This window comes from Panthera uncia, assembly GCF_023721935.1.
Source record: "Panthera uncia isolate 11264 chromosome C1 unlocalized genomic scaffold, Puncia_PCG_1.0 HiC_scaffold_4, whole genome shotgun sequence".
In the NCBI taxonomy this organism is placed as follows: Eukaryota; Metazoa; Chordata; class Mammalia; order Carnivora; family Felidae; genus Panthera; species Panthera uncia.
Genome location: NW_026057585.1, coordinates 26,924,500 through 26,945,678, shown reverse-complemented (window position 1 = coordinate 26,945,678; position 21,179 = coordinate 26,924,500). Strand labels below are relative to the sequence as shown.

Below are 21,179 nucleotides of genomic sequence, written 5' to 3'. Positions count from 1 at the left end.
TATTAGAATATGTTGGGCATTTGGGAGTCTCCTAGGAAAAGGGGAGCTCTCTACTTTTATCTCATCTTTGTCTTTATCTGTAGTATCTATAGTACAATTGATTTGATGTGATAAGGTAAGCTCAGTTAATCAAAAAAGTGAATGAAAGTGGGGAATTATTTAAAATGACAGTTTCGGGGCGCCTGGGTGGCGCAGTCGGTTAAGCGTCCGACTTCAGCCAGGTCACGATCTCGCAGTCCGTGAGTTCGAGCCCCGCGTCGGGCTCTGGGCTGATGGCTCGGAGCCTGGAGCCTGTTTCCGATTCTGTGTCTCCCTCTCTCTCTGCCCCTCCCCCGTTCATGCTCTGTCTCTCTCTGTCCCAAAAATAAATAAAAAACGTTGAAAAAAAAAAAATTAAAAAAAAAAATAATAATAAAAAAAAAATAAAATGACAGTTTCTTTTCAAGTTTTTATTTTATTTTATTTTTCAAGGTTTTTTTTTGTTTTTTTTTGTTTTTTTTAATTCCAGCTAGTTAACATACAGTGTAATATTAGTCTCAGGTGTAGAATTTAGTGATTCATCACTTACATACAACACCCAGTGCTCATCACAAGTGCCCTCCTTCATCCCCATCACCTTTTTCACCCATTCCCCTGCCTACCTTCCCTCTGGTAGCCATCAGTTTCTTGTCTATAGTTAAGAGTCTGTTTCTTGGTTTGCTTCTCTTTTTTCCCTCCCGTATTTGTTTATTATTTAAATTCCACATTTGAGTGAAATCATATGGTGTTTGTCTTTCTGTGACTTACTTAGCATGATGCTTTCTTAGCTCCATCCACATCACTGCAAGTGGCAAGATTTCATTCTTTCTGATGGCTGAGTAATATTCCACTGTGTGTGTGTGTGTACCACCACTTTTTTAAAAGTTTTTATTAATTTGAGAGAGACAGAGACAGAGCAGGGGAGGGGCAAAGAGAGAGGGAGAAAATCCCAAGCAGGCTCCACATGGCCGGTGCAAAGCCTGATGTGGGGCTCGAACCCACAAACTGTGAAATCATGACTTGAGCCAAAACCAAGAGTCAGATGCTTAAATGACTGAGCCACGCAGGCACCCGATATGCCACTTCTTTTTTAATCAGTTCATCAGTTGATGGACATTTGGGCTCTTCCCATAATTTACCTATTGTTGATAATGCTGCTATAAACATCAGGATGCATGTATCCATTTGAATTAATATTTTTAGGGGCTCCTGGGTGGCTCAGTCGGTTGAGCATCCGACTTTGGCTCAAGTCATGATCTCACTGTTGTTGGATTTGAGCCCTGCATCAGGCTCTGTGTCTCCCTCTCTCTGCCACTCTGCCTCTTGTGCTCGCTCACTCTCTCTCTCTCAAATATAAACATTAAAAAAATTTTTTTGAAATATTTTTTTAACCTTTGGATAAATACCTAGTAGTGCAATTGCTGGATCATAGGGTAGTTCTATTTTTAACTTTTTAAGGAACCTCCATACTGTTTTCCAGAGTGGCTGTACCAGTTTGCATTCCCATCAACAGTACAAGAGGGTTTCCCTTTACTCTGTATCCTCCCGAACATCTGTTGTTTCCTGTGTTGTCGGTTTTAGCCATTTTGACAGGTGTGAGGTGATATCTCATTGTAGTTTTGATTTGTTAAATTGACAGTTTAAAATACTTCAACTCAGAACTCTAAATATATATTCTTTTAGATATTGTAGATCTTTTAAGTTAGGACAAAATCTTTTTTTTTTTTATGTGTGGGCAGGGTCTTTGCTTAGAATTCCACCTAGCCATTTTTCATTAACCATATTCCTATTTGATCATCTATTGTTTCCAATTTTGGTTTCTTTAAAGGAGAAGAAGAATTAAAAGACATTTGTAAAGCAGTTAGAGTATAACATCTCATATTTTACGTGGAGTTTCCCATAATATTTTACAACTATTTTGACTGCTTCTAATTGGGTAAAAAATGTTTGTGACTCATTCATTGACCTGTCTCAAAGCATAGAACTTTCTTTTAAATAAAAACTTTCTTTTTGCTTGTGTATTTCCTCAGTGTTCATACATAATATATATTAAAATTGCATAATTAGAATCCTAAGCAAAACTAGCATAAATAGGTTTGGATAAGTACACAACTGACTCTTGATAAGCAAACAGTGCATCTGGTGAACAAAATGCATAGGCAGACCTTAGAGTAAACTGTTACCTGCCAAAGTTCAGCATGCTGTGGTTATTAATTTGCTTTACAGAATACACTGGTTAGTGAACTTCTATTACATTATGATAAACAATACACTAATACAGTCCCATTTATAGTCTCTTAAATGTCTAGATTTTAAAGTATACCATTTAATAAGTTAACTTTGTATCTGAGTGTTTATATAGTATTATAAAAGAGTGAAGTACTTCCACAGGTACACACTATTGGTTTAGTTTTAATAACCAAATAAACAAGTTAAATAACTTTTCCTTAATATGTCATTTTTAAGGAAGCTCATGGAAACCATTTAGCTGAAGAATTAGGGGCTTCTCAAGTACGTGAAGCTCATTTAGAAGCAAGAATGCAAGCAGAAATCAAGAAATTGTCAGCAGAAGTAGACTCTCTCAAAGAAGCTTATCATCTGGAGGTAAAGAAGATGTAATTCGTTCTAGTATTGTCTGCTAAAGTGGGTTGACCTATCTGAACAAAAGTAGAAGTCTAACTTCTGAGTATTCATTATAGAATAATTCATTGTGGTCTTCATTTCTGGTAGCTTAATATAACTTCACATACACTGTGGAGTTAAGAGCTTAAGTTCTTTAGCCAGGCAGCGTGGTTCCAAATCTTAGCTCATCACTTAGCACTTAACGTGACCTTGAGCAATTAACCTCTCTGAAATGGGTATAATAATGTAATGTACCTCATAGAACTGTGTTGAGGATTAAATGAATATAGTTAAAGTTCTTAGACCAGAGCCTGTCTCATCATCATCTTCATCATAATCAGTTATAATATAGCACTTGCCAAAACTAACTGGAAAAAGCAAACTGGAGATATTTAGTAAACAACATAAGCAGTTTCATGTGATATGAATCTGTAATGCTTTGCAATGTCCAACATTTGTTGTGATAGTAAATTAGAAAGGCAAAATTAGAACCTCATACTTTTTATCTACTAGTATGTCCTGAACCTTTATACAAATGAGCACTGTTATCAATTAGAATAGCATTTCTTGTCTATTTAAAAACTACATTTGAGGATATACAAAATGTGTATTTTAGACCTAAATAACTTACGGAGTTCTAGTAAAGCATTTTTCTATATAACAAGGATTACAAATACATTCATATTAAACTCCTTTCAGAGGAGTTTGGGACCATCTTTGTGAGGGATTGGTGGAGCTTGAAGTCGCCACGTCTTGCTTAAAGGGTTTAGATTCAGATCTCTTTAAAAACATGGTGTCTGCCAAACAAAACACATTTGCAAACTGAATCTAGTCCCAGGCTAAGGGATTCCAACCCTTGGTCTTTAGAGACAAATGGAATCCTGTTGGATTCAGCATAATTATTTAATAAATATTAGTTACTCAGCTAAGTGACCTTCGGTAATAACTAGTCCAGCTCAACTGTTTACCAGCAACTACTCTTTACACTTTTATTATGTGGTCTCTGTTCTACTTTTATTTATTATCCAGTTTTTTACTTTAAGTTTTGTAAGCCCTCTGAAATTAATTATAAGCAGGGAATACAAAAAATGAATTGTAAAAATTGGTTCTACTATTGCTATTTAATATTTGCTACTAATGTTTTATACGTATGATATAAAAATAAGAATTTGTAATGTTTTTATTCTCTTTGACACTTGACAGAGATTTATTTTTAAAGCATATATGTTGTTTGATTATAAAAATGAAGGAGTATGTCATTAAAGTACCAGTATAAAGGATCAATAATTTTTAACAGCATTTAAAATATTACAGGTTTCAGAATTGTCACAAAATCATTTAATTGCAAAACCCCTGATATTTTTGATAAGAATTAGATATTTTTAAAGTTTTTATTTTGGAAAATTTTGAAAGAATGGTATAAATCCTCCTATATTTATTATTCAACTTTAGCAATTATCAACTTGTGGCTAATGCGATTTCATCTATAAGTATATTGACCATTTCTTTTTAAAAGGGAACACTTTTGAGAATGAAAAGGGGTGCAACTACACCAGGACACCAGGCATAAAACTCAGTCAGTCCTAAGCAAACTGGGAAATATGATCACTGTATCTTTAACCTCACTCCCTTTCCTCCACATCTCATTCTCTTTTGAAGCAAATCTCAGACATCATTATTTCATCAATAAACATTTCAATAGGTGTCTCTAAAAGATAAGGTCTATTTTTAAGAAACCTAGCCACAATACTATTATCACACCTAAAAATTGACAATCATCCGTTAATATTATCAAATACCCGTTCATTGTTCAGATTTTCCCAGTTGTCTCAAAAATGTCTATATAGTTAATTGGTTCAAATCAGGATCAAAAAACAGACCATGGTCTTTGGTTCACTGTTCTTAGGTAAATTTAAGACTATAGGTTTCTTCTCCCCCTTTTTTCCTCTCATGGGGTATTTGTTGAGAAATCAGATGTTTGTTCCTATAAACAGAATTTACTTTAGTATAAGTGGAAGTGGAAAGTATTAGAATTTGAAACCAACTCCACCCTACTTAATTCTTTTCTTTTTCAATTTTGGGGCTGTGTAGATGATTTCACATCAAGAGAACCATGCAAAGTGGAAGATTTCTGCTGACTCTCAAAAGACTTCTGTTCAGCAACTAAATGAACAGTTAGAGAAGGCAAAACTGGAATTAGAAGAAGCTCAGGATACCGTAAGCAACTTGCATCAACAAGTCCAAGACAGGAATGAAGTAATTGAAGCTACAAATGAAGCATTACTTATTAAAGTAAGTAAACGTATAAAAGTACATAAAACACATCAATGAAAAAGTGAATTTATGACTTATTTTCCCCATCCTTGTAGTTTATAAAGGAAAATATGACCAAATGCTGACCAGTTTGAATAAAAAGCATCTTATTTAGAAGACATTGGATGTAGGGATTATGAATATGATGATTATCAGATTATTATAGGAGAAATAATTTATAAATGTTCAAACACAAACTTAAATTTTTAAAAATTTATTTCTATTTTTTTTGGTAAGAACATTTATGTTCTACTCTCCTAGCAAATTTCAGTCATATAATACAGTATTACCAACTGTAGTCAACATGTTATGCATTGTGTCTTCAAACCTTATTGTCTTTTAGCTAAAAGGTTTTACTGTTTTACTAACCTCTCTTTCCCTCACTGCCCAGCAAACCCTTTTCTACCTGCTGTTTTTATGAATTTGACTTTTTTTTTTAACTGTACATATAAAATGATTCCATGAACTATTTGTCTTTCTCTGTTTTATTTCACTTAACATAATGCTCTCAGGGTCTTTTCATGTTGTCACAAATAGCAAGACGTCCTTTCTCATGGCTGAATAATATTCATTGTATGTATATAGATACCATATCTTCTTTATACATTTATCTATTGATAAACACTTTGGTTTTTTGCTTATCTTGGCTGTTGGAAATAATGCCATCACTGAACTTGGGAATACATGTATCTTTTTGATATCCTGTATTAATTCCTTTTGAGTATATACCCCAAACTGGTGTTGCAGGATCATGTGGTATTTCTGTTTTTAATTTTTGAGGAACCTCCATACTGTTTTCCATAGTGGCTGTGCAATTTACATTCCACCAACAGTGGACAAGGGTTCCCTATCTGCACACCCACACCAATACTTGTTATCTCTTGGGTTTGTTTTGTTTTGTTTTGATACTAGCCATTCAGACAAGTATGATGTAATATCTCATTGTGGTTTCGATTTGCATTTCCCTGATGACTAGTGATGTTGAGCACCTTTTCACATACCCTTTCCCTATTTGTATGTGTTCTTTGGAAAAATGTGTTCAGTTTCTCTGCCAATTTTTAATTTGGATTGTTTGGGTTTGAGTTATAGGAGTTCTTTCTTTATCTCAGGCATTCACATACATGATTTGCAAATATTTTCTCCCATTCTGTAGGCTGCCTTTTCATTTTATTGATAGTTTACACTGCTGTGCAGAAGCTTTTTAGTTGCTTATATTTGATTTCAGTGCCCTTGCTTTTATGTCATATCCAAAAATTTATTGCCAACTTGATGTCAGGTGCCTTAGCCCTCTGTTTTCTTCTGGAAGATTTATGGTTTCAGATCATAAATTTAAGTCTTTCATCCATGTAGAGTTGATTTTTGTGTATGGTATAAGATAGTGATACAGTTTCATCGTTTTCTATCTGTCCAGTTTTCCCAGCACCATTTATACAGATACTATCCTTTCCCCATTGTATATTCTTGGCTTCTTTGTCACAAATTAATTTGCTATATATGCATGGACTTATTCCTGGACTATCTGGTCTGTTCCTTGATCTATGTGTCCATTTCTGTACCAGTACCACATTGTTTTTATTACTGTAGTTTGTAATGAGATAATGTGATGCTTCCAGCTTCCTTCTTTTTTCTGAAGATTACTTTAGATATTTGGGGTCTTTTTCGGTTTCATACAGATTTTAGGATTGTTTGTTGATATTTCTTTGAATAATGCCTTTTTGATGGAATTTTAATGGGGATTGAATTGAATCTGTAGATTGCTTTGGGTAGTATATTTATTTTGTATCCTGCAACTTCACTGAATTCATTTATTCTAACAATTTTTTGATAGTTTTTAGTGTTTTCTGTATATATTATCATGTCATCTACAAATATAGACAGCTTTACTTCTTTCCAACTTGGGTACTTTTATGTCTTTTTCTTGACTAATTGCTCTGGGTAGGACTTCCAGTACTGTGTAGAATAAAAGTGGTGAGTGGGTATTCTTTTCTTGCTGCTGGTCTTACAGGATGTTGAATTGTGTCAGATGCTTTCTCTGCATCTACTGAGATGATTTAAAGATTTTTATCCTTCATTTTGTTAATGTGGTGTATCACACTGATTTATATTTTATTTTTTTTGTAAATAGTGAACCATTCTTGCATCTATGGAATTAATCCCATGTGATCATGGTGTATGATCCTTTTAATAATGTATTGTGGAATTTGGCTTTTCTGCTATTTTGTTGAGGAATTTTGTATCTATGTTCATCAAGCATACTGGCCACTTTTCTTGTGGCTTCCCATCAGGGTAACACTGGCTTCATAAAATGAGTTTGGAAGGGTTCCCTCTTCTGTTTTTTAGAAGAGTTTAAGAAGGGTTGGAATTAATTCTTCCTTAATGTTTGATAGAATCCGCCAGTGAAGTCATCTGGTCCTGGACTTTTGTTTCTTTGGAAGTTTTTGATTACTGATCCAATTTCCTTACTATTAATTGGTTTGTTCAGATATTCTCTTCATATTGTCTTGGTAGAATTTGTTTCTTCTAGGTTGTCCAGTTTGTTGGTATATAAGTCTTTGTATCAGTCTCTAATGATCCTTTGTGTTTCTCTGGTAGCAGTTGAAATGTCTCCTCTTTCATTTCAAATTTTATTAATTTGGGCCTTTTTTTCTTGGTAAATCTAGCTAAAGATTTGTATATATATTTTTTACCACTTTAAAAGCCCTCTCTTTTCAGTTTCATTGATCTTTTCTGTTGTCTTTTTAGTTTCTATTTCTGCTCTGATCTTTGTTATTTCCCCTTTTCTTAATTTTGGGCTTTAATTTGTTATTTTTCTAGTTCCTTAAAGTGTGAAGTTAGGTTATTTGAGATCTTGTTTCCTAATGTAGATGTTTATTACTATTAACTTACCTCTTAAAAATATTTTTTCTGTATCCCATATGGGATACCATATTTTGTATCCCATAATTTTTGGTATGTTGTATTTCCATTTTCATTTGTCTCAACATAATTTTTTCTAATTTTTCTGGCCTCTTGGCTATTCAGTAGCATATTTTTTTAATCCTGACATAATTGTAAATTGTCAATTTTCTTGTAAGACTTGTATTGTGGCCTACCACATGGTCTCCCTTGGAGAATGTTCCTTGTATGTTTGAGAAGAATGTGTATAGGCCTTGTATGGAATGTTCTACAAATGTCTGTTAAGTCCATTTGGTGTTATGTGTAGTTCAAGTCGTTTTTCCTTATTGATTTTTCTGCCTTGATCTATCTATCCATTGATGACAATGGGGTATTTAAGTCTTCTACTATTATTATATTTCTGTCTTTTTCTCCCTTCAGGTCTGTCAATATTAGCTTTATATATTTAGGTGCTTCTATGTTTTTTAGGACCATAAATATTTATGTAATATATTCTTTCAGATTGACCCTTTTATCATTACATAATGACATTCTTTGTCTCTTGTTACAGTTTTGGCTTAAATATTGTTTTTTCTGATGTGAGTAGAGCTACTCTAGGATTTTGATATCCATTTACATGGAATATATATATTTTTATATTTTTTATTTTTAATGTTTTTTTAATTTTATTTTAAATTCCAGTATAGTTAACATACAGTGTCATATTAGTTTCAGGTATACAATGTAGTGATTCAACACTTCCATTCATTACCCTGTGCTCATTACAAGTGATGAGCATATTTAATCACCATCACCTATTTTACCTATCTACCCACCCACCTCCCCTCTGGTAACCATCAGTTTGTTCTCTGTAGTTAAGAGTCTTTCTGGGTTTATCTCTGTCTCTTCTGTTTTTTTTCCTTCGCTCATTTTATTTGTTAGTTTCTTTTTTTAAAAAACGTTTACTTATTTTGAGAGAGAAAGAGCTTGCACATGCATGAGTGGGGGGCGGGTGCAAAGAGAGAGGGAGAGAGAGAATCCCAAGCAGGCTCTGCACTGTCAGCAGATGGGGACTTGATCTTACAAAGCATGAGATCATGACCGGAGTCAAAATCAAGAGTCGGACACTTAACTAACTGAGCCACCCAGGCACCCCTTGTTTATTTGTTTCTTAAATTCCACATGAGTGTAATCATATGGTATTTATCTTTGTCTAACTGACTTATTTCACTTAGCATTATACTCTTTAGCTCCATTTATGGAACTGCAAATGGCAAGATCTCATTCTTATTTATGGCTGAATAGTATTCCATTGTAAATATATACCACATCTTTTTTTTTTTTTTTTAACGTTTTTTTTTTTTTTTTTTTTTTTTTTTTTTTTTGGGACAGAGAGAGACAGAGCATGAACGGGGGAGGGGCAGAGAGAGGGAGACAGAATCGGAAACAGGCTCCAGGCTCCGAGCCATAAGCCCAGAGCCTGACGCGGGGCTCGAACTCACAGACCGCGAGATCGTGACGGGGCTGAAGTCAGACGCTTAGCCGACTGCGCCACCCAGGCGCCCCTATATACCACATCTTTATCCATTAATCTGTCAATGGACATTTGGGCTGCTTCCTTATTTTGGCTATTTTAAATAATGCTCCAATAAACAGAGGGGTTCATATATCCCTTTGAATTAATGTTTTTGTATTCTTGGATAAATACCCAGTAGTGCAGTTGCTGGATCATAGTGTAGTTCTATTTTTGGCTTTTTGAGGAACCTCCATATTGTTTCCACAGTGGCTGCACTGGTTTGCATTCCTAAAAACAATGCAAGAGGGTTCCTTTTTCTCCACATCCTTGCCAACGCTTGTTTACTGTGCTGTTGATTTTAGCCACTCTCATAATTGTGAGCTGATACTGCATTGTGGTTTTGATTTGCATTTCCCTGATGGTTATTTATGTTGAGCATCTTTCAGTGTGTCTGTTAGCCATCTCTATGTCCTCTTTGGAGAAATGTCTGTTAATGTCTTCCACCCATTTTTAAATTGGATTATTTGTTTTTTTGGTGTTGTATAAGTTCTTTATATATTTTGGATACTAACCCTTTGTCAGATATATCATTTGTAAGTATCTTCTCCCATTTCATAGGTTGCCCTTTAGTTTTGTTGATTGTTTCCTTAACTGTGCAGAAGCTTATTATTTTGATGAGGTTCCAATAGTTTATTTTTGCTTTTGTTTCCCTTGCCTCAGGAGACATATCTAGAAAAATAGTGCCACAACTGATGTCATAAGATTACTGCCTGTGCTCTCCTCTAGAATTTTTATGGTTTCACATTTAGGTCTTGAATCCATTTTAAGTTTATATTTGTGTATGGTATTATAAAGTAGTCCAATTTCATTCTTCTGCATGTAGCTGTCCAGTTATCCCAGCACTGTGTGTTGAAGAGACTGTCTTTTTCCCATTGCATATTCTTGCCTCTTTCATCTGAAGATTAATTGACCATATAATTGTGGGTATATTTCTGCCTGCCTTCCTGCTTTCCTTCCTTCCAGAGACAGTGTGAGCAGGGGAGGAGTAGAGAGATTGAGAGTGAGAATCCCTAAAGCAGGCTCCATGCCCAGCGTGGAGCCCGAAGCTGGGCTCAAGCCCACGAACCACGAGATCATGACCTGAGCTGAAACCAAGAATCAGATACTTAACCAACTGAGCTACCCAGGCACCTTGGATATATTTCTGGGCTCTCTGTTCTGTTCACTTGATCTATGGGTTTGGTGTGTGTGTGTGTGTGTGTGTGTGTGTGTGCGCCAGTACCATACTTGTTTTGAATACTACAGCTTTGTAGTATGTCTTGAAATCTGAGATTATGAGACTTCCAGTTTTATTGTTCTTTTTCCATATTTCTTTGGCTCTTCAAGGTCTTTACTGATTCCATACAAATTTTAGGATTATTTGTTGTAGTTCAGTGAAAAATGCTGTTGATATTTTCATAGGATTGCATAAAATCTGTAGATATCTTTGGATTGTGTGGACATTTTAGCAATAGTTATTCTTTTAATCCATGAGTATGGAATATATTTCCATTTCTTTGTGTCATTTTCATTTTCTTTCATCAGTATTTATAGTTTTCAGAGTCCAGGTCTTTTACCTCCTTGGATAAGTTTATTCCTAGGCATTTCATTATTTTTCGTACAATTCTAAGTGGAACTGTTCTCTTAATTTCTCTTTCTGCTACTTTATTAGTAGTGTAGCAATGCAGTGGATTCCTGAATATTGACTTTTGTATTCTAGGACCTTACTGAATTCATTTAGCAATTTTAGTAGGTTTTTCATGGTCTTTAACGTTTTCTATATATAGTATCTTGTTATGTGCAAATAGTTAAAGTTACTTCTTTCTTACTAATTTGGATGACTTTTATTCCTCATCTCATTACTATGACTATGACTTCCAATACTGTGTTGAATAAAGGTGTTGAGAGTGGACATCTTGTCTTGTTCCTGGTCTTAGGGGACACGTTGGCAGTTTTTCACCATGGAGTATGATGTTAGCTTTGAGTTTTTGATGTATCGCCCTTATTATGTTGAGCTATGTTCCCTCTAAACCTACTTTGTTAAGAGTTTCTGTCATGAATGGATGTTGTACTTTGTCAAATGCTTTTTCCTTGTCTCTTGAAATGATCATATGGTTCTTATCCTTTCTAGAGTTGATATGTATCACATTGATTTGTGAATAACAAACCACCCTTGCATCCCTGGAATAAATCCAACTTTATCGTGGTGAATGCTTTTTTTTAATGTATTGTTAGATTCAGTTTGTATTTAATATTTTGTTGAGGATTTTTGCATCTTAAGTTCATCATTGATATGGACCTATATTTCTCTTTTGTTGTAGTGTCTTTGTCTGGTTTTGGTATCAGGGTAGTGCTGGCTTCATAGAATGAATTTGGAAGTTTTCCTTCCTTTTGTATTTTTTGGAATAGTTTGAGAAGAAGAGGTGTTAACTCTTCTTTAAATGTTTGGTGGAATTCACCTGTGAAGCCATCTTGTCCTGGACTTTTGGAGTTATTGGATTACTGGTAATCAGTCTGCTCAAATTTTCTATTTCTTATAGATTGAGTTTTGGGAGGTTATGTGTTTCTAGGAAGTTCTCCATTTCTTCTAGGTTGTCCAGTTTGTTGGCATATGATTTTTCATAATATTCTCTTATAATCCTTTGTATTTCTATGGTGTCAGCTGTTCTTTCTTCTCTTTCATTTCTGATGTTGTTTATTTGAATCCTCTCTCTCCCTCTCAATTTTTTTTTTTATTGGTCTGTTGAAAGGTTTATCAATTTTGTTGATCTTTTCAAAGAACCAGCTCCTGTTTCATTGATCACTTCCAATTTTTTTTGTTTCTATTTATTTCTGTTTTAATCTTTATTATTTTCTTCCTTCTGTTGGCTTTGGGTTTTGTTCTTTTTTTTTCTAGCTCCTTTAGATGTAAGCAGATTGTTTATTTGAGATTTTTCTTGCTTCTTGAGGTAAGCCCTTATTGCTATAACTTCATTTTGAGAACTGCTTTTGCTGTATCCCAAAGATTTTGGACCACTGTGTTTTCGTTTTCATTTTTCCCCATTTTTTTAGAATTTCTTCTGGATTTCTTGGTTCCCCCATTCATTGTTTAATAGCATGTTATTTAACCTCCATGTATTTGTGTTCTTTCCAGATTTTCTTATGGTTTGATTTCTAGTTTCATAGCATTGTGTTCAGAAAAGATCCATGGTATGACTTCAGTCATTTTCAATCTTTTGAGACTTGTTTTGTGGCCTAATGTGATCTATTCTGGAGAATGCTCCCTGTGCACCTAAAAGAATGCATCCTGGAGCACCTGGGTGGCTCAGTCAGTTAAGTGTCTATGTCGGCTCAGGTCATAATCTCATGGTTCATGGGTTCGAGCCCCACATTAAGCTCTGTAGTGACAGCTCAGAGCCTGGAGCCTGCTTTAGATTCTGTGTCTCCTCTCTGCCCCTCCCCACTCATGCTCTGTCTCTCTCTCTCAAAAATAAATAAACATTAAAAAATTAAAAAAAAATTGTGTATCCTATTTTAGAATGGGATGTTCTGAATATATCTTAGATCCACCTGGTCCACTGTATCATTCAAAACTAGCTTCCTTGTTGATTTTCTGTTTGAATGATCTATCGATTGATGTAAGTGGGTATTAAAGTCCTCTACTGGGGTTCCTGGGTGGCTCAGTTGGTTGAGTGTCTGACTTCGGCTCAGGTCATGATCTCACCATTTGTGGGTTCGAGCCCCATTTTGGGCTCTGTGCTGCCAGCTCAGAGCCTGAATCCTGCTTTGGATTCTGTCTCCCTCTCTCCCCGCCCCCTCCCCCACTCGCACTGTTTCTCTCTCTCTTTCAAAAATAAATAAAATATTTAAAAAAAAAATTTAAGTCTTTTACTATTACTATATTACTATCAGTTACTACCTTTATGCTTGTTAGTAACTACTTTATGGATTTGGGTGCTATCACATTGGGTACATAAATACTTACAGTTGTTATATCTTCTTGTTGGATTGTTTCCTTTATGATTATGTAGTGTCCTTTGTTTGTCTCTTGTTATGGTCATTGTTTTACAGTCTGTTTTATCCCATAGAAGTATTGCTCCCCTGGCTTTCTTTTCATTTACATTTGCATTATAAATGCTTTTCCCTCCCTTCACTTTCAACCTTTATGTGTTGTTTGGTCTGAAATGAGTATCTTTTAGGCAGCTTATACAGATAGGTCTTGCTTTTTTATCCATTCTGTGTCAGTCTTCACTCTGGCTTTTGATTGGAGCATTTATTCCATTTACATTCAAAGTAATTATTGATAAGTATGTACTTAGCACCATTTTGTTATTGTAGTTCTTTTCTGTCCCTCTCTTCTCACAGTTTGCTGCTTTCTTTAGTGATACAATTGGATTCCTTTTCCTTTATATTTTCCCTGTTACTGTGTGTCTGTTCCCTATACTGTTACTATAACATTTGTATAAGGAAAATCTAGTTTTCATGGAGTTTCTTAGTGTAGTTTTAACATATTTCAAGTGAGCATAGGTAATTTTCCCAAAATGAAGGGTTTAAACAGAGTTTGGAAAACTCTCATGGTTTGTTATGAAAGGAATTTGTGTTCTGGGCAGAAGGTTGACTTAAAAAATCATAGATTCTTAGAGATCATTTAAGTAATTTATTCATTTAACAAAAATGTATTGAACACCTACTGTGTACGTATTTTTCTACAGGAATCAGAATTAACCAGATTACAAGCCAAAATTTCTGGACGTGAAAGGGCAGAAGACATCAAGTTTCTACCAGCCCTGCTTACATCTGCAACAGAAATTATGCCTGCCATTCAAGATCCAAAATTTGCTAAACATTCTCATGCAGCTTTTTTCAAGTGTAGAAAACTACGTCGCTCAATTAGTGCCAGTGACCTTAGTGTCAAAACTGGTAGTAATGAAGATCTTTCTGAAGAATTACTACAAGACTTAAAAAAAATGCAATTAGAACAGTCGTCAACATTAGAAGAAAGCCAGAAGGATCTGACTTATACCCAGCCAGACTCATTTAAACCTCTCACATATGACATAGAAGATGATAGTTCTGAAAGTAATGACTTCAGTACTCTTAGTGGAATGCTAAGATATATAAACAAAGAAGTGAGACTATTAAAAAAGTCTTCTATGCAAACAGGTGCTGGTATACCTCAGGTATGTATGTCTTTCATTAGAAGTTATAATAATTTGTCTCCAATGAATATCATTTTATTGTTTGTAAAAAAAAATCCATGTATTTAAATGAAGCATGCCATTAAGTGATACGTAAATACTGAAAGTTCAAAAAATTCCATTGTAAGTAGGGTTGAAAATTTAGCATTGAAAATTAATTTTGATTAAAATAGCCTATACATATGATTAAATATAATCTTTATATTTCATTAAAGTACTAAGTCTATTTCATATTAGGAAAGTATTTTGAACTCTAGAATAAACTTGACCCTTGAACAGTGCAGGGGTTAGGGGCACTGACACCCCAGTGCAGCTAAAAATTCATATATAACTTTTGACTCCCCCCAAACTTAACTGGTAATAGCTGGTTTACTGGAAGCCTTACTCATAACCTAAACAGTTTAACACATATTTTGTATGTTATATGTATACAATAAAGCTAGAGAAAATGTTAAGAAAATCATAAGGGAAAATACATTTATAGTACTGTATTGTATTTACTGATAATGTAAGTTATATCATGTTTTACAAGATGAATTATCTGTCAGTACCCACATCAATATTGTCTTATACAAAACACTGTTGGTGTTATATATGTATAACTAACACTAAATATAAAAAATGAAAAGATAATATGAAAAAAATTCATCTTTATTTATAGGTTAATTCATACATTGATAAGGAAGCAGAAGCAATATGAATGCTTTATGGTAGCCTAGCCTCCACACTAATGAATCATTATAAAATTTCATTCTAGCCATATTCATTATATACTGTTGGAAACAGTGTTCTATTTTTTTTAAAAACTACTTACCTGTGATGATGGGCTGCTCTGCACCTTCTTCATTTACTAGAGAGAGGGACACACCCTATGGGAATGTTATTTGAAAGCAAAGTTATAAAACAGAAAACTAACACATTATTAAGTTTATATTAAATACTACTTACCTTATACCTATGTAGGGATAGTTTGCCTACTTCCATATACATCTTGCACATGATGTTCTACATGGTCAGTACTTAGATGATGGTGATGATGACACAGAAACATCTCTCACAGTTCTTGTCATACATTATTATTTAACATGAAAATACACATACACAACAGTTCGATTTATTAACTATGCAGCCATTATTATTATTGCTGTCTGAAGGATGGCAGAGGCAGAGGGGTGGAGGAGGTGGAAGGGGAGGCAGGAGAGGCAGGCACATTTCGTGTAACTTCATGAAAATACATCAGCATTTCTGGGTGATTTTTTTTTTTTTTTTTGCTTTTGCATTTCTTTCAAAATATTTTAGACAATACCAATTGTTCTTCAACCATTTGCTTCAATTTCAGTGTCCATACCCTAGAAGGTCTAGGTCATAAAACTAAATGTCTTTGGAGGCATTTTTGTCTGTATTAAAAACCCATTCAGGCAGATACCCTTTCTCCTCAGTGATTTTCGTAATGGTGTCTGGGAACTGTCTGCTGTTTCTTGGTCAGCAGAAGCTGCTTCTCTGTTAGCTCAACATTTTTTTTTTTAAACAATGTACTCTTTAATAGTTGATGTTACAGGTTTACCATAGAGTTTAAATTAGGATTTTCTTGAATTGCAAATTTAAAAACATTTTTTAATATAATTTGTCAAGTTGGTTTCCATACAACACCCAGTGCTCATCCCAACAAGTGCCCTCCTCAATGCCCATCACCCACTTTCCCCTCTCCCCCAACCCCCCATCAACCCTCAGTTTGTTCTCAGTATCCAAGAATCTCTTATGGTTTGCCTGCCTCCCTCCCTTTCTGTAACTTTTTCTTCCCCCCCTTCCCCTCTGCCATGGTCTTCTGTTGTTTCCCAAGATCCACATATGAGTGAAAACATATGGTATCTTTCTCTGCCTGACTTATTTCACTTAGCATAATACCCTCCAGTTCCATCCACATTGCTGCAAATGGCCAGATTTCGTTCTTTCTCATTTCCAAGCAGTAGTCCATTGTATATATAAAACACATCTTCTTTATCCATTCGTCAGTTGATGGACATTTGGGCTCTTTCCATAATTTGGCTATTGTTGAAAGCACTGCTATAAAGATTGGGGTACAAGTGCCCCTATGCATCAGCACTCCTGTATCCTTTGGGCAAATTCCTAGCAGTCCTATTACTGGGTCATAGGGTAGTTCTATTTTTAATTTTTGGGGGAACCTCCACAGTTTTCCAGAGCTGCTGCACCAGTTGGCATTCCCACCAACAGTGCAAGAGGGTTCCCTTTTCTCCACATCCTCTCCAGCATCTATAGTCTCCTGAGTTGTTCATTTTAGCCACTCTGACCAGCATGAGGTGGTATCTCAGTGTGGTTTTGATTTGTATTTCCCTGATGAGGAGTGACATTGAGCATCTTTTCATGCGTCTTTGGGCCATCTAGATGTCTTCTTTAGAAAAGTGTCTATTCGTGTCTTCTGCCCATTTCTTCACTGGATTATTTGGGTTTTTTTTGGGTGTGGAGTTTGGTGAGTTCTTTATAGGTTTTGGATACTAGGCCTTTATCCGATACGTCATTTGCAAATATCTTTTCCCATTCCATCGGTTGCCTTTTAGTTTTGTTGATTGTTTCCTTTGCAGCGCAGATGCTTTTTATCTTGGTGAGGTTTCAATAGTTCATTTTTGCTTTTAATTCTCTTGCCTTTGGAGATGTGTCAAGTAAGAAATTGCTGTGGCTGTACCTCAACATTTTTTCAGCAAAACCTATTTCTAAAATTAACAAACCATCCTTTGCTGACATTAAATTCTCCAGCTTTAGATCCTTATCTTTCCTTTGTCCTATGTTGTCATATAATGACTTTGCTTTTTCTCAAATCATAGTAGAGTCTATAGGCATGTCTTTCTTAGAGCAATCTTACACTCAAATAAAAGTTGCATTTTCAAAAACACAAGATAAAAAGTACAAGGTTTTCATACCTGCTAGCGTAACTGCAGCTATGGTTTCACAAATTTCCTTTTCTTTTTTCACAATGGTCCTTACACTGGATTCATTTATCTTGAAATGGCAGGCAGCCACAGCTGCAGACTTCAGTCTCCAGTGCATACCAAGCAGTTCAATTTTATCTTGTAATGTCATGACTTTTCTCTGCTTCTTGGGAGCTTTTCCAACATCACTAGCTGCACCTCATATGGGTTCCGTGATGTTATTCAAAGTGTATGGTATTGCACTAAACACCATGAAAAATATGTGAGAACTGCAAGAGGTCACTTTTTTATTATGATACACAATTTAGTGGAGAGATGAACTGCTCACATGGAGATGATAAACGTCACACAGTGTTTTAAGCAATACAACACTTGAACTCACCACAATAGCCACAGGTGGTGGCTACGAAATTATTACAGTACTACATTTAATTTTATACAGTTATTTAATACCACATCTTTACATTTGTTTACATTTCAACGGCAGATGGCACCATATACAATCTGTGTGTGCATACGTTTTGATAAACCTTAACTTTTTATAATAGATTTGTGTGTATGTTATGGTAGTAAATGAAAAATAGACTAGTGTCTTCATATGTTTTATGCATTTATGACATACCTTTCTCTTAATTTTTTGATATTTCTAGGCTGTGAGGCTCTTCCATAAGTTTTTTTCAAATTGTTGCATGTCTCCAAAAATTTTTTCAATATATTTATTGAAAAAAATTAGCCATATAAGTGGACCTATGCATTTCAAACCTGTGTTATTCAAAGGTCAGCCCATGTTATTCAAGGGTCAGCAATACTAGAAAATGTTTTTGGAGTTCCAAAATTAGTTGTGTTTCTAGACTTCTGGAAACATTCTAGTAAAAATTATTAAGGGGACCTTTGTTTTAGTCATAGACTTCCACAGTGGCAGAGTATCTCATTTACATAATTTATCTACTTCCATTATTCTGTGTATATCATACTGAATAGGTAATTATATCCCTACTACACAGACCCTGCAGACACTCAAAATTTTTATAAGCATTTGATCTATAACTTGCATATAGAAATAAAGAATCTCTTCCAGAGAAATCCAGCTTTTTTCAAATGCCCATTGGCTTCACTTTCAAAATAGAATTGGTGGCCTAAAAATTTTTTTAAGCATTTTTAGAATGGATCTAAGACAAAAACTATTAGAGCTTCTTTTCATTTCTCTACTTTGAAAGGAGCTTAATTTACTACTTATAAGCAGAAAGCGATATAAATAATATTCTTATTGGTAAAATAAAATTTTCACATGAAACCTCAAGTATATAGCAAGTCAGATGGTATAGTAAACAAGGCAATTGTGTATAATGCCTGATGAAATTAGTTTTCGTCTAGCCTTTTAAAACTACATTTGTGTTTACTTTATATCCTTTATTCAGCCATTTGATTATTTATTGAGCATCTATTATATACCAGGCACTGGAATTATAGAAATAAGCAAAACTGGCCAAGACCCTGTCCAAACAGAGTTTAATTTTTGTGGGGAAACTTTCAGTAAACAAGTAAATAGATACATGCTCTAATGCTAGGTGGAAATAAGAGCATACAATGTGATGGGAGTACTGTTTTAGATAAGGTGGTCAGGGAAGGCCTCTCAAGAAGGTGACATTTGGGGGCGCCTGGGTGGCTCAGTTGATTAAGCATCCACCTCTTAATTTCGGCTCAGGTCATGATCTCACAGTTCGTGAATTTGAGCCCCACTACGGCTTCTGTGTTGATGGCATGGAGCCTACCTGGGATTCTCTCCCTCTCCTCTGTCCCTTCCCCGCTTGTGTGCTCACTCGCTCTCTCAAAATAAATAAGCTTTTTTTTTTTTAAAGTGACATTTAATCAGAGTCCTATAATAAGTAGGAAGTAAGAAATCCCAATATCTGGAGGAAGGGCAGTGGAGGAAAGGGAACAGCAGGTACTAAAGTCCTGAGGTGGTAGCGTGTCTGGCATGTACAAAAACCAGCTAGGAGGGATATTGCTGGTTTGGTGTAAACAAAAGGGAAAGTAGTAGGAGATAGATGATGTTAGTTAGGGGTTGGGTTGTAAGGTGGGGGGTGAGGGTGCTCTAATAGTCTTGTAGCTCCTGCAAGAACTTTGGATTTTATTTGAAGTGTGATGGGAAACCATTGGAGGGTTCTGCATAGGGAAATGGCAGTTATTTGATTTATGTTTTTAAAGGGTCACTCTGGCTGTTTTATGAAGAATGGATGATAAAGGAACAAGAGCAGAGACTATCTAGGCGGATAGTCTTGTATCTGTAGGTGGATCTTGTATAGGTGGATCTTGTAATAATCCAGGCAAGAGACAATTTGGGGTAGGCAGGAGGACAGATGTGGAAGTGTTGCGAATGGTTCCATATCTGGATATATTCTGAAGGTAGAGCCAACAGGATTTAATGTAGGTTTTGAGTGAAATAAGAGTCCAGAAGACTGCAAAGATTTTGGCCAGAGTAAGTGAGCTTTCACTGAGTTGGCGAATACTAGTTGATGAGCAGATTTGGAAACCTCTTAGATCAAAAGTTTGACTTTAGATATATTAAATTTGAGGTTTCTATTAGATGTCGAACTGAAGGTGACAAATGAATGATTGGGCTAATGAGACTAAAGTTAAATTTTTAGCTCAGCATGTAGATGGTTGTTAAAGCCATAATGCTTGTTAAGTCAAGGGAATGAGTGGGAGTAGAAAAAAGAAGCCCCGAAATTAAGCCTAATTTAGTAAAGCTAAGTTACTTTTAGCATTCAAGAAGTTGAGTATCCAATAAAGCTGAGATTTTAACAGTGAGACAGGAGAAAAAATAAGGAAAACATAACATCACATGTTTCAGAAAAGAGACTGATATCAAACATTGCTAAATAAAGTGAGGAATAATAGTTGATATATTTGGTAAAATGCAGGCTGTTGATGACATTTATGAGAACAGCTTCATGGTAATAGTGGGGATAAAGCCTGATTAGAGTGTGATCAGCGGAGAATAGGAGAAGAAATGCAAACACCAAAAACAGGCAACTCTTTTGATGTAAAGAAATGAGGGAAATAGTCAAGAAAGAGTTTTTTGTTTTGTTTGCTTTTAGAATATGAGATAAACAGCATTTGACTGGTGGGAATGATCTGGTAGACAGGGAAGCTGATAATTCAAGACACAGAGTGGAAGGAGTAAAATTCTTAAGGTAGGCTGAAGGAGATAGACTCCAGCAGAGAAGAATTGGCCTTGGATAAGAGTTCATCCACTGTAGTGGGAAAGAAAGCAAAATATATGCGTACAGAAACACATGGAAAGATTTGGTGAGAAGGGAGCAATTTCTTTATTGATTGATTGCCTGTATTTTCTTAGTGAAGGTTTTCTTAGTGAGGTTATGAGTTATGGCAGGGTAAGGTATTGGAGGTTTAAGAACAGGAAAGGTATATGAAATAGTTATCTTGGAGAATGGGAAAATATAAATGGACTAGGGAAGTCTAGCAGGATTACCAGGCAGATGGTTTTGTTGGTTGAAATGGCCCTGCAAGTAAGTATATCTGGCATCTTTTGTCCTTATTACATGCCAGCAAGACGATGTCCCTTTCTTCCCATCATAGTGACAACCAAAAAGAACTGTCATGAGTTTTCATAATGTTCCCTAGTGGGAAACACTGCTTCCTTTTTTAAGA

The 21,179-nt window shown here is 35.2% G+C and overlaps 1 protein-coding gene across 7 annotated transcripts in view; it reads left to right on the top strand.

The window, feature by feature from the left end:
- The window catches only part of CCDC18 (coiled-coil domain containing 18), a 119,303-nt gene that overhangs the window by 95,147 nt on the left and 2,977 nt on the right, over nt 1–21,179 (top strand). For all 7 annotated transcript variants that reach the window (XM_049618425.1, XM_049618427.1, XM_049618430.1 and 4 more), the window contains 3 exons: nt 2,485–2,622; nt 4,732–4,932; nt 14,074–14,541. In XM_049618425.1, coding sequence (XP_049474382.1) covers nt 2,485–2,622; nt 4,732–4,932; nt 14,074–14,541 — 807 coding nt within the window. The remainder of the gene's footprint in view (nt 1–2,484; nt 2,623–4,731; nt 4,933–14,073; nt 14,542–21,179) is intronic.